The sequence below is a fragment of the Stigmatopora argus genome, chromosome 6 (genome assembly GCF_051989625.1).
Source record: "Stigmatopora argus isolate UIUO_Sarg chromosome 6, RoL_Sarg_1.0, whole genome shotgun sequence".
NCBI lineage: Eukaryota > Metazoa > Chordata > Actinopteri > Syngnathiformes > Syngnathidae > Stigmatopora > Stigmatopora argus.
In genome coordinates, this window is record NC_135392.1 from 11,248,388 (window position 1) to 11,263,598 (window position 15,211).

At 38.2% G+C, this 15,211-nt stretch overlaps 1 protein-coding gene across 2 annotated transcripts in view; it reads right to left on the minus strand.

Moving 5' to 3' along the window:
- Window positions 1-1,004: 1,004 nt before the first annotated feature.
- Window positions 1,005-15,211, minus strand: part of chchd6b (coiled-coil-helix-coiled-coil-helix domain containing 6b) — a 30,288-nt gene continuing 16,081 nt past the window's right edge. For both annotated transcript variants that reach the window (XM_077603787.1, XM_077603786.1), the window contains 2 exons: window positions 10,231-10,366; window positions 1,005-1,312 (listed from right to left, as the gene is read on the minus strand). In XM_077603787.1, the coding sequence (XP_077459913.1) occupies window positions 1,289-1,312; window positions 10,231-10,366 (160 nt within the window). In that variant the 3' untranslated portion in view covers window positions 1,005-1,288. The remainder of the gene's footprint in view (window positions 1,313-10,230; window positions 10,367-15,211) is intronic.

A 15,211-nucleotide genomic window follows, 5' to 3' on the forward strand; every position in this document is an offset into this window, starting at 1 on the left:
AAGTGATTAAAATGTTTAATCACTTAACAACAGTATTTGTGGACCGCTTTCGATTAAATTAAACATTTTAATCACTTGTATCATTAGGAAAAAGTGTGAAAATAACACCAATAAAAAAAACACACCCCTCCCACCTTGGCTCTGATATGACAAATCATTCCATTAATTAAAACATTCCATCGAGCGTTATTTCTTTTCACTATAACAGATATAAGATGGACAAACTAGAGTGTTCAAAAGGTTATATCGTAATTCTTATAACACTTAGAATACACATATAGCAGTCATGCACAACATTCGTTAAAACGATGAGAGGTCTATCTGCTGAAAATATTACTATTGTAGCTGTCAGTGACTAAAAAATTGAGTAGACCCTCATTTTGCTCCGTAGCTGTAAATGAAAATGCATCTATAAAAATGATGGCCCAAATCAGCCCCTCCAAACAGGCAAACACACACACACACACATGCGCACGCAAGGTGGAAAGGTTAAGTGTGCAAGATTCGATGGTGCTGTGCATTGTACCTCAGTGTGCTGACCTCGGGGGTTATCTGGAAGGTTCCTCCACACCTTGCTGCTAGCGCAAACCAACACTGTCACCATGGTAACAGCAGCAGGGACAATATGTGGCCTGTCTGCTGCTTTGCTCATGTGCACCCACACAAAACCTTCGCGTGACCACACAAATACATTGAGGTTAACTATAGCGGAACAACAAGATAAATAAGAAGCGACATACAAAAACATGCATATACATTCACAAACTCGCACGCTAAAACACATTAATACATGCTCACTTCACTATTCAGCTGTCCTCCACATCATTTATAACTCATTTCCTTTGCTTTTCTCACTTAATGAAATCACAAGCACATCACACATTCAAGCCTCTGGGCCTTGTAAGACGGCAGCTCACAACCCCATTTCAAGTCATTATTAGCATGCTGTGATGTGACATTCACTCCACACATTCACACACAACACAAAGACACACAACCTACAGTCTGGTCGCTACCGGATCACCTGGATTTATTTCTGAGAAGGCAGGGGTGTGCCTGTGCAACTTGACAATAAATCAAGGCATAGGGGAACAAATCAAGATAATTCATTCCAAAAAATACAGAAGGAGGGTGAGTGGAAAAAGAAGAGGGGAAAGCTTTTCAGTGGTGGCAGCTAAATAAATAAATAGATGGCTAACAGAAAAGCACAGTGAGGGAAGAATTGGATGGATTTGACATGCTCCTTCTTTTTCACTTCTGCTCTTCATACTTTCTTCCTTGGGGCTTCTCATCCGTGATTGGTCAATGGGCTCTGCAAGAGTGAGACACAGGGACACAAGAACAGACAGGCTTGTTTCTAAACGTACAGTGACTGCAGCATACCAATTCATCAAGTCAAGGGTTTAACGTGTTTGTGTGACAAAAGACCTAGAACTGATGTCATTCAATGAGCTAGAAAACAAATGCTTTTCATGTGCTTACCAAATCGACCAGAAACTCGAAAGAAACTCTGGTTATCTTTACTTGATTATTTGAACAGCTCCTCCGTGGGGCTGAACATTGATGTGACAACCTACTCATGAAGAAGACAAACCATGGCACACAATACAGGGCGAGGCTGAAAACATCCAGTTATGTATTGCACATTAATTTCAATCCGTTGTTTGTATGTAGAGTAAAAACCATCTGACAACAGAAAATGTATTAAAAGCCAAAGACAAAATCAGGAGAAATTAGATTTTCAAAGAAAGTGTGTTATTTATCTCTCCATTTTCCTAGTGAGCTGCATCTGATCCCAGCTAATTTTGATTAAGGAGCAGGACACTTTAACGATACTCATATTTACGCCTATAAAAATGGTACTTTGCATTTTTTCCCAAAGATTTCATCACAATGATCCTGAGTTTATGATCAGATTAAGAAATATTTTCAATGCAATTTGAGATATATTTAAAAGCTAAAGTAAAGTTGTATTTAAGGTTATTCAAACCTTCAACATCTATATCCAATTTATGGAAAATTGGTACAATCAATCTGCCGTCCGAGGCATTGGGTTTAGCGGATTCTGTGGGAAATTTGAGGATTAATTTTTGTAGTATTTTGTAGCGCTCATGTTTAAACTTAGTTGATCCATTGTAGCATAAGAAAAAGCTACTATACCCATTAAGAATAGTGGTGGCTGGTGCAGAGAAGGAGCTGATTAGACCTAAGCCAGTCCCTGCAGGGTGCAAGTCGACACAGTCTTTGTCAATACACATGCAAACACACAATCACAGAATGAGACTCAGGGTGACAAGGTTAGTGAAGCATTAGCTCGTGGCTGCTGGGAAGGCAAGTTTGCATGCAAACTACCTCAATGCTCTTTTGGCAAGCGGACATGCTGGCGGGCAGGTTAGTTGCTTACTTGCCAAGTACATCCGAGGGCATCGCAGCCTGTAGCACTGAATAGGAGATGAGCGCCAAATGTGACAAGGGGACTTAGCTTTGCTGTTCCACTCGGGTTCAGAATTATAAAAAGGGAACTAAGCGTGTTCAAACACACATGCTCGCAAACACTGTTTGTGTGAAGGCAGTTCTTCATGAAGGTGTGTGCTTGTGTGAGTCACGACGTGACGCCATTGTCACCCGAATACCCGACAATTTGATGGGACATTATGTCTCATGTATAATGCATGAAGTCGTTCCAGAGTTTCAAATTGACCCCAAGCACCTCCCTGAGTACACGCAGCTCAATATGAATCCTCGGAACCACATTTGGCCCGTCGCCATCCACACTTGGATAATTTAATGACAGGAGAAGCTTTTTCATGCTAGGCACTTTGGGCAAGGAGGACAGCCAAATATTCTAGCTCAAGGTATGCCCTAGATTTAAGACTACACTGCTATATTATGTACACTAACACACTTCACAAAACTATATAATGAAAGGAAAATCTCAACTAATTTAACGGCTACAATAATTCAGCTAAACATTACTTTTCTACTCCAATTGCAAAGAACAAACAGGCACTAGCTATGACAATGCGTACCTGTTCCTGGGGGTGTTATAAGTGCACACGCCTTAAAAGGGCACCTGCAGTTCTCATAATACAAAATTGCAATAGTTACCTAGGAATGAAGAGGTGATAATGAGTCCAAAGTAGGATAGTTACTTTTTTTTTCTTCTCTTTTGACTGTTTTAAAAAGGTCACTATTGTGTGTATGTAGACTGTACTGTATAGCAGGAGTCGGGAACCCATGGCTCACGAACCATATATGTCTCTTTTGATGGGTACATATGGCTCTCTGCTAACCTGTAAGCTAAAATCTGGAACCTGCTGGTGAGAGAGCAGAGTCCCAAATGCACCAATAGGAGTGTGGGATTGCCACAATACTGTGGTTGCAACACTACCTCTAGTGTTGCTACAGCCACCAATGGGATCTTCGTGTTGGCACACCACTGTGGCCGCGACACTTCCTCGAGCGTCGCTACATCCACTAAAGGGATCCTCGCGTTGACACACTGCCTCGAGCATTGCTACATCCACCAATAGGAACCTCGCATTGGGACACCACTGTGGTCGTGACACTTCCTCGAGCGCCGCAACAGCCGCCGATGGGAACCTCGTGTTGGCACACTGTGGTCACGACACTACCTCAAGCGCCACTACATCTACCAATGGGAATCTCACGTTGGCACACTTGGCTCGCGACACTAACTTGAGCGACACCACATCCACCAATGGGACATAACGTTGGCACATCACTGTGGCCCCAACACGACCTCTTACTGCCTCTACATCCACCAATGGGAGACTCACTATCATGTATATGTATTTCTGTTTTTGTTAGACTTCACATACACAGCACGACGTGAATCTTTATGCATTTTTATCTTTAGTTCCAAGTGCATATGTTTACTTTTAGATTTGTTTGAGGTAAACCTAAAAAGGTGAACATACAACAGAGCATTCATACCTCTGATTAAAAAGTTTGTTGTTGGAAACAGAAACCGCTTTTTCCACCAACATACAAAATATACACACAGTAAAGAGGCATTTCTCTCCCCAGCTAGTTTCCATCCAATTAGTGAGCAGTGTGAGGTGTTGGAGGATTGTTGCACTGGTTGGCTAGGAATCCAATTCAAACCGGAGTGGTGTCAAAGCAACAGGATACACGTGAAGGCTCCGTTCACACTTACACAAACCTCAGCTAATAGGCAAGAGAGACAGCCGACCTACACCTTGAACACACATCTAACAACATACAAAGATCCACTGACGCACAAGCTGGAAAATACAAAATAAATAAATAAATAACACTAGCTCACTCGGCCCTTTCTCTGCGAAAAACAAAAATAATAGACAACTAGAAAATCAATAACTGTCTTTTCTGCTCAGCGCAAACGGTACTCAGCTTGCCTTTCTCTTGGGAGGCCAGAAAATAGTTGCCAAGCAAACACTGTCAATCAGACACTATCGTGGAGCTATCACAACTTTTTCCCCCCAAACATACAAGGTCACTTATTAGGCTCCCTGTTGTGTGACCAAGTGATTCAATTCATTAGTCTTTACCTGTACATGGATGGATAAACACCTTCAGTTTGGATGTTTCTTAGAAGCTGTATAAGCAGATATGCTGAGATAGTAATTCTATTAGGGCTCCCGCCCCATCATCTTGAGCTCAGACCACTTTCACTAGCTGTTTTCTGATTTACAGTGTACTCTCAGTTCCCTACTCTCTGCGCAAGGAATACCCCACAGGGCCAAAATTTCTTTGTTTGGAACACCTTGCAATTCATCAGCATGTTACTCACTTCCTTCTCCACTTCCTTATGAAACAAATCTATTCAGAAAATATTTATGACCTCATATGAGAATTGAAGCCTCATGCAAGCATGCTTGGGCAAATATTTTGTTAATGATAGTGAACATGATAATCAATACTTCAATCTGCTGGGAAGAAAAAATAAACAACTTCACCGACTGAGTCCCAATTCTCTGGTAAAGCACATGGCAGCTCAAATGTGGCAGGATGTAATTGATCACATGATACAAAGAAGTGGAGAGCAGTGGCAAAGATGAGAAGTTTAGCTGGCTCTATGATACAGATTTCAGCCAAAGTTGTGGAGGATGGGGTGTATGGAGGAGAAAAGCAGCTAATCTTGATGTGGTCTGTGCTTTCACAGGATGGTCGCCTTGGTGATGAAGGATGATGAAGAAGTGGGATGGAATACAAAGTGATGGACACAAGTATTTGAGCTAGTGTGTCTGGATAAATGTGTGTATATTAATATCCACAGATGCGTTTTTTTATGTCAATTGTCTTTTTTTCAGGTGTTTGAACAAGCGAGAAATTTAACTGCAAATTACAACCATCACTATGGTGAAAATACACACATTAATTCCATTTCTTATGGTTTTAAAAAGCGATTACAAGATATGGCTGGCATGTGGAGCATAGAAATCCTACACAAAAAGTAGTGTCGTATTGAGGATGTCTTTGGTCGCAGGAATCTATTATTTTTCTTAATTTTGAGAGGGATTTAATTGTGTGATGTTTTTTTTAACGGTTTCTTGTCACTCTGACTGCTTAAACAGGTCTCTTGTAAAAAAAAGTGATTTTTTTTTAACTATGAGTTACTTTCTTTCCATAGTTTGGTCAGGGGTGCGACTTGTATGTGGACAATGACATGTTGGTTCCAAATTAATTTTTGTAATGTTATTAATTTTCGTTTCGACGTTAATCACCATTAATGATCATCACTTATCCTGTTTCAAAATGTGATTTAAAAAAAAAAAAACTCATTGTCAAAGTCACATTGAAGAACAAAAGTTTCTGAAGACGAACACTTACTGCAAGGGTCATCAGCATCACCCTCCTCCACAACTCAATGAGTCTCCACTGTCAAACATTTGCAGCATGCAAATTCTATTTCTGGGCCTTTTTAAAATCATCCACCGGGGACCACTGCATCTAAGAGACACTTGCCTTTTTATTCCGCACACTTAACCCACTTAAACCCATCAGTCTCCTAAAGGAAGCATTTGTCCACCCTGGTGTTTGAGTGTGCACTGAACTGAGAATGCACAATAAAGTGTCACTCTGTTTTAGCAGAAATTTTGGAATATATGTCTGCAACAATTAAATGGAACAAGTTAATTTCTTCTTTAATATATGATGAATAGTCTAAAGGCAATTAAAAACCTAAAGACATACTGCAGATATATTAGACACTGGTAAATATTCTTCAGTTCAGTATTATTTATGCTAGGTTGATTAAGTAGGCATGCTGAAGTACAACTCTAAGTGATAATTGTCGATGACTACCATACATATTTTAATAACATTTTTAAAGGATGTGGAGAGATACAGTGCCTTACTAATTATGAGGTCTCCGTGTATGTGTGGTCTACATGCACTCGCAAGCATATCAATCAATGAAACATAAAAGATCTTTTGAATGAAATATTACAGTATATAAAAGCTGGTCTTCGGTAGATAGTGACTTGGCCCAATTTCAAGTAGGAGTAAAAAAAGTAAGGCAAACTTCTGTGATGCTCTGCTCAGACGCTGGCATAAAAGCAGAAAGCAGAATGCCATTTGCAATGTCAGATTTTTGGGGGGAAATATCGAGCAACTGAGAAAAAGTAATTATAATCCATAGTACTTGTATTTAATGAACAAAGCCTATTCATATAGGGGAAATTCAGCCGGATGTGACTATATGGTGGTACAATAAAGTTTGAATGGCCACAGGTTCCATTTGTAAAAAAAAAAAGAAATTATATGAATGTAATGTTCTAAAGTTGAAACAATTTAAACCGTCATCATGCAACATCCAATTACACTAGCCGTCTATAGACCTGAACAGGCTTTTGTTCCAGTCAGTGTCAACTGTTGTTAAACTGTTTTGCGTTTTACTTTCTTAGTGTGACACATTTGTTTGGAAGTCCAACACTCAGGGGTGTTTCACGGAGGATTACCAACAGATGACTGAGCAGAAACCTTCATTCTGTGTCATAAAATCCATCAGCGACAATTGTTTACACTTAATTCATTAGACATTAAATACATTTCAACTGAGAGGGCTCACAGTGTTTATGAACTATGAGCACTCAGTTAAAATGGATTGGACATCTATTTCCATCAATGGCAGGAAATGAGGTAACATGAGATTTTTTTAATTATTATATTCTACATATGTATTGTACTTCTTGGAATTATTAAAATCAATCATGTTAAAACCTTAATTCAAACGTTGCATTGAGTTATTCATACCAAAAACTTCTACTTTCAGCTTCAGCAAATAATTATTTCTTGCACACGATTAAATGTTCCTTTTCATAACAAATAGGGACGTGGTAAGGAAAAACCTGTCTGCTTTGGAAAATTCCTTCAAAGGATACACAAGAACAGTGACTTTAAACTGTCAAAGGCTTTAGTAAAGCGTTAAGCTTTTGTGTCAACTTAATATTCAAAACATAGCTGAAGGGAAAAAATAGCACTACAATTTATATATGCAATATATCATATAATGAATACTTGAAATTGATACCACAGATCTGGCGAGTTATTTCATAAACAGGTTTTAGCGCTCAGTGCTAAAGCAAAACAAAACTATAAAGTTTGGAGGTGCTCTTAGGATGTAAAGCAGCTGACTCAAGAAAATCTGTAAATAGGCATATTTGACCAGAAGGGTCTTGGGACAAACATCTTAAATCTGAAATGCTAATCCATTGAATCTGAACCTGTAGCTTTTGATTAAATGAAGAGTTGTGCCATTGTGCAAACAACAAGACCTACAATGCACCCAATGGAGTGATGGAGGTAGAAGCTGTCATGTTAACGAAACCTTGCAAAGACCTGACAGAACTCAATGGCCAGCAGTGCAGGTCACAACTAATGCACAGACTAATGTGACAAAGCGTACATTGACAAGCAGTGGAAGAGGTCTTAATAAGACTAGATGGATGTGTGGAGGATGGGAAGTGGGACAGAAAAATACATCAACGGTGACAGCAGCAGGATTATTCTGTGGCAAGCAGGATGGACATGAGAGAAAGAGATGACATACTTAAATTGTTGTATATGTGCTCTGAAATAGCGGCCATTTTACATTTACTCAGATACCTCTTAAATCTTGCAACCTTTAGGTGCGTTTTTAAGTTTGAGCCATGGATGGAGAAGTCTTCAGAAGTCTAAAGGTCAACTTGAAAATCCAACTGTTCAAAAGATTAGAGCGACTACAATTTGAAAAGAGCGATTTCATCTTATAGATTATCCTTATATAGAAAGGTTGAAAAGATGGCAAGGATAGACTTATTATTCTGACTCACCAGTCCTTGGAAATTCTAAAGAAACTTAAATGATTTACCATTGCTGTAACGTGTAAAAAAAATAATAGTATGAAGGATAAACATGACATTCATCTACTTTAGCCTTCAGTCACTTTGGAAAATAAAGAATTTTTCCATTGTGCTTGGAATAAATAGAATTTGACAATAATGGTGAATGATTTATCAGAGCATTTTAATTATCTAAATTTGTATCTTAAAAAAGGGTATCCTCAAAAGGGTCATGGGAGTGCTGGAACCTAGTCGAACTCACTTCGGGCACTGGGCGGTGCACACCCTGAATTGGTGTCCAGCCAACCGCAGGGTACAAGGAGATGGACAACCATTCATGATCACAGTACCCAGAGAAAACCAACACAAGGCCAGGAGAACATGCAATATCTCATCTCATCTCACATAATATCATCTCATCTCATCTCTAATATATGATATAATGTAATATATTATTATGAATATATATTTTTAAAGGAAATGAGTCTACATTGATTACTACATTGATTACTACATTGATTACATAAGAAAGAAAAGACAAAGGAAACTAAGTGACACACTGAAAACTGAAAAGAATGTAATGATTGTTGGAAATGTAGAAGCAGAAAATTGCTTTCCTTTATCAAGACTAAAGTGAAAGAAAACAATTTTGTATTTATAAACACAGAGAGCTTTATTACAAAGAACACCACTTGAGTGGCATAATAATAGCTTGAAGGATTTGGAAAAGCCAGTATGCTTTTATTCTGAGTGAGTGCAGGGATTGTTTGGACTATTTACAGACACAAATTCCCCAACTATTATGATTCTTATCCAGTTCACATCAGTAGCATTTGTCCTTGTTATTGTTTCTTGGTGTTGTTCGTAGAAATAAGCACTTTGTAGATAAGCTATGGTGTGAGTATGAAGACTAATAGCAAAAGAATGTTTCAAGGTGTATTTGGACAAAATGATTTCAAGAAACTAATAAAGGTGTGATATTTCAATTAAATCCTGCAGAAGGGCCCTCAAATCCTTCTACCATGTCCTGGGTCATCTCCTGGTCGGACTTGGTCAGAAGACGTCGCCTGGCAGACGTTCAGGGGGCATCCTAATCAGACGTACGAGCCACCTCATCTATCTCTTCTCTATAGAGACGAGTAGAGGCTCTACTTCGAATCCCTACTGGATGAACAAGCTTTCAACTCTATCACTACAGGAGAGCCTATGCACTATGCTGCAAAAACTATTTTCAGCCTCTTGTATCCGGGATCTCATTCTTTCGGTCATGACCCAAACTCGTGACCATAGGTGAACATGGAAACTTAAATTGACTAGTAAATGGAACTTTGTCACAGGGGACCAATACAGATTCCACATCACTGCAGATGCCACACCAATCCACCAGTCAATCTCATGTTCAAATATTCTCTCACTTGTGAGTGAACAAGACCCCAAAATTCGTAATCTCCTCTACTTGTGGAAGGACCTCATCCTTGACCCAGAAAGGGCATTACACCTTTTTCCGTCCGAGGACCATGGTCTGAGATTTGAAGGTGCTGACTCTCATCAGCTAAAGGAAGGGTGGGCAAACTATGCCACAAAGGGGCGCAGTGGGTGCAGGTTTTCATTCCAACCCATAAAGGGGACACCTTTTCACCAATCTGGTGTCCTCCAAGTACATTCAGTACATTGCTAGAAGACCCAGCTTTCCTCTTTGGGGGCCGTAATGTCAAAAAAGGCAAGCAAAGATACTCCCAGCGCACTACAACGGATAACCACTATGCACCAACTAAACTGAAACTAAATGGGAAATGAGGCACAGGCGTCAAAAAGTCAAAATGTCGAAATGAAAAAAATTGGATAGCAAGTTCTTCTATCCCTATCTTGCAGCTCTACACCCACACATAGCAATTTGACTTACCTTCTTGGCTTGCTGGACACAGGTCATGTACTGTTTGGCCAAACTAGAGCAACACAGGGTTTGCTGAGGATTTTCTCTGTAACACTGGAGCACTTTGGCCTGCAGCTCACTGCAAACTGATGTAGTCGACCGGGGCCTGCTCACACAAACATACACATGCACACCAAAAAAAGATAGACGTGACTAAAAAAAAGGCATGTACATTCTGTCTTAGTCCAAATAGTATCAAAAAGATTCAGTTAGAAAATAGAGGCGACAACTTTGAATTTACCGAGTACATAAGGTTGGTGTCAAGACAAAAGTGTATATCATGTTATACATTTTTATCAATCTGGAATTTATGCCTGCTTGTTTGCTTTTTTATTTTTGGCAATTGACATCTTTACTCTCAGGTAACAACATTAGATTGTGGACCATGGATGGATAAAAAGACAAGAAATCTTGAAAAATCTGTCCAATTGCAACTGTGAGGAGTACAATTAATGTTTAACTAGTTCAAGAGATCGTTGGTTTCAGTTGATGTGTCATAACAGAAACTGTATGTTCCCAATTGCCCCCAATTCAAGTATACAATAGCAGCCAAACGTTTCGGCACCCTGGATATCTTCATCATGTATTTTTATTTTTACTGCCACTATATTTCATGTTGACCAATTTACTTACTCAATCTGCAAGTACAAACACTGACAAGTCAAATAAATGAGTGCTTCCCTTGTGGCATCACACGAAGCAATTTCCGAATTATGCATTCTTCACATATGAATGAGCATAGGCCCCTTGTATTCAATGAGAAATACATACCATTAATTTGTTAGCATGCATTTCTGAATTAAGTCTATGTGGCATATGCACCAGATAAAGAATACACTCTGAAAATTAGAAGGAATGGGTCTGCACTGGCATGTGTATTGCAGTGATTGTTTGTATGTGTCTACATGTGTGAATGTGTATCCAGTGGAGGGTAGAGAAACAGGATTAATCACTGGAAGAGAGAATATTCATGAAAAGAGAAGTGAATGTAACCTGAGCGAGAGTAAGAAAGGGGAGAGGTGGTAGAGTAGCGGTAAATATGGCAGTGACGTATTAAATGACAAACCTTACAGCTTGCACGATCCTCAGAAAATATTGCACTACTCGTCTGCACTATTGCTTGAATTCTTTCATGCACCCCAGATGTAAAACACTTTTGCACTTCCTTTCATCATTTTACAAGGTCATTTAGTAAGAACACTGTTTATAAGCTATTCATTTTTTTACCAGATTGTGCTAATGAACCGTTTCATATCAGTATTCTGGAGAGGTAAGTACAAAAACAAAACTATATTTAATAACATTGCTTCAAGGACCAATATGGAAGACCGGTGTCCGAAAACTGATAGTAACCCCCTAATCCAATTATTGAGACACAAAACATCAACTTTGTTTCTGTTTTTCTCCATTTAAGGCATTTTCACTGCATATTGTTTTGTTTCTGAATTTGTCATCAGTCATTTGACATTCAGAACAAGTTATTATTGTTCTATTGGGAAGACAACATTGTTAATTCTGACTGAGAAAGCAACCTCAGTTTACGTCACCTAGAAAGCAGTGGCAACCTGGACAAAGACAAAGAACTGATCTCATAATTGGCTAATTTGTGGAAGGTGGGGCATCCGTTATGAACACAAGATCAAAGCCATAATCAACTATTGCTTAGTTTCTACTTTTAAAATGGAGAAATCTTATCTTAACTATTGGGAACAGAGTTAGACAGTGTGACAAACATCTTTCTATAACGTCTATTGAAATATGAGAAACATATACTGAATAGCTGAAAAGCAATTCCTACATTTGGCCCCTTCATGAAAACCCCAGATGAAGATGCTTCTAAAAAATAATTTAGTTCAATAAATGGTTCTATGGACATAAATCATAATCAAAGAAGTTTAAATCAGAGCCATGAAGCTCAGGCATGAGATCTGTATCCAAATGAACACATAGGGCGCCACAGTTATGTGAAACAATATCATTTCAATAAATGGTTAAATGCAGGGAGAGATTGCTTTCACCCAAATCCAATAAATGAACCAATCCGTTTGGTTTTCATTCAGTACATCTTGAATTGGTACACACCGCTTAGGTTTGTGTTTCCTCAACTGTCAGTATGATATACAGATGTGTGAGTTGGGTAAAATGTTGTAAAGTGGGCTGTAGTATTTATACTCCTAACTCAAAAGTGTACATGCACTATAATTAACAATATGACAAATAGCCACCATCTTAATGGTGTTGTTGGTTCATGGGATTTTATCAAGTAAACATAAATTGGAGGGTAAATGCCAGACATTTTGTTAAGCATCTGACACTAAAATTTTGGCGCATTCCTTTAAAAAGAGACAAAAAAAGTCTGCCTTCTTGGTGCGAAGGTTAAACATAAGTGAATAATCTAATGCTAAAATTAGTGTTTTTGTGTTTAGTCATCTAAAAACTCTTTCAGAGTTTATATAGCACGAATATAATTACACCACGGCTTTGCTTAACTTAAAATTATGGCAGTTGTTCTGCATTCTGAATGAATCACTCAGAGTTGGTGATAACAGTAACAATAGCCCCAAGGTGATAATCCAAGCTCAAGTAGAAAAAAAATACAAATTCTTTTCTCTATTCATGAAGAGAAACTTTCTGATACCATGAGTGTTCTAATAATGGAATCTGAAGCAGAAAATTGTCTTTGCTAATCTGCACCAACTGCCTGAAATTAAACTTGACTGAAATTAAAAGTGAGTTCTTATTAGAAAACTATTAGCCACTCTGGCTTGTTGGACAGCAACAATTTTGCAACAAAAAAACAACAACACTCAAATGGATTACTCTCTGTGATGTTTTGCATAACCTTATGCAGTTCTGCGGAAGAAAGATTGGGCTCAAATAAGTTTCCCATTCAAATTTGTTTCACCTTGGCACAGTGTGGTAGATGTAAAAAGAGCTTACGTTCTAAATTGCCACAAAGCATGACAATGGGGAACAAAGCAATAAGAGGAAAAGGCTAAGAGTGTTAAGGCGTAACATTTTATTATACCTTCTTTGTCTAAGTTGGAATTGTTTGTGCGTTAGCGGTTATGAATGTAAGATAACAAGGATTTGCACTCAGTTAGAGCAAAAGCCAAAGCTGCATATCTTCTGTAATTTATATTACTCTGAGTGGACAGGAAGAAAAGAGAAGAAGATCAAAGATGTCAGACCTTGGGTAAAATTAAAAGGATTAAAGAGGCATGAAATCCTTGTATAGAAATTAGATGATAGTCCTACAAGGATAACATTTAGTAATCACAAATCACACTTGCCCACACTAGAGGTAATATTTAGTTTCTGAAGCAATCTGATGACTGACATACATACATATACATTCATATACATATATATATATATATACATATATACACACACACATATATATACACATACACATACATATATACATACATACATATATATACACACACACATATATATATACACATACACATACATATATACACGTGTATATATATATATATATATATATATATATATATATATATATACACACATATATATATATACACACATACAAATATATACACATGTATATATACATATATACACATGTATATACATACATACATACATACACGATGAATAGTTTTCAACCTTTTGCAGAGTTTGAGCATCTATTTGTGTGATAGTTTGAGCTTTGAAGAAACAAGGTGCTATTTTGTTTATGTAACTTTAGAAAGGTGTGCTGTCTTTAAAGGTTGCGAGGAAAAGGAGAGAGTTTGTGAAATGTGTTTTAGCAATTGAGAAAATGTCCAAATATGTCTGATGGGGGTGAGTCAATCCCTTACACTTAAAACTGACAAATGGGTGCCATGGAGTGAGAACAGATGCAGATAGCTGGAGTGAAAAGTGGAGATAGGAATATAGGAGGACAATTTGCACTGTTAGCTTTGCTGATTGATCCCCACCAAATTCACTTTGAGGAACTATAGGGAAGTGTGATGGAAGGGGATAAGAGCAGGGTTTCATTAAAACAGGTGACATTCAAGAACAAGATAAGGTGCACATGTGCGGGCCTGTTTGTGTGTGACATCTATTTGCTGATAACATTTCAATCAACCAAACTTCAGCAGTTGGATGACTCACTCAAATTGCACCAGACGTTCTGCAAGACTATCTGGAATCACTTATCACCACTAGCCTTTCATTGCCAGCCATTTCAATTTCGGGCACTTACACAGAATTTTCGGAAAATACACTTTATCACCTTTGCCTGAAAATTTGGATGAAAATGTACACTACGAAGCACTACACAAAATAAATATTAAGTGTATAGAATGCATAGTTGGTTTTTGGCTAGAGGTACAAAATTGTGTGCCAATTATGTTTTGACCACCATTGACGTCGATCGACATCCTTCACTTTATTTTATTTCGCGGGAGCTCCGGATCAAAATCTAATACATCTTGTGTGTGAATTTCAGACTTTTCTGAATTTCTGTCCCAGTAGGGGACAGCCTTTCTCTGGAAAAGAGGGAAGGTGGACATTGGTGGATTAAGAGCATTTCTTTCGGACAAAGTGGTGAAATACTTTGGAGTACCGTTCATATGGGTGACACCCAAGAAAAGATTTTGAGGTGCACAAAATAAGGTTGCCATAAGTTTACAAGGTGTTTTTATGTGTGAGCAGCCAGCAGTTACTTTATGGCTAAGCCTCACAAAAGACACCCACCCAGTGTCTTTAAGTTTTGTCCTTAGAGAAGTGACTTCAGAATTCAAAACAAGTTTTTCTAAGAGGATTTGTGGATTTCAAGATTTGCTAGTAAGTGAACATGCAAGTCTTCCACTACTGTATGTTATGGGGAAACGCTGACAGCCCTTGATAATGAATAAATTATTCTTTTTTCCAAGCAACTCGATTTTAGACGCAAAAGTATATCAAGAAAATAACATAGTCCTTTCACCAT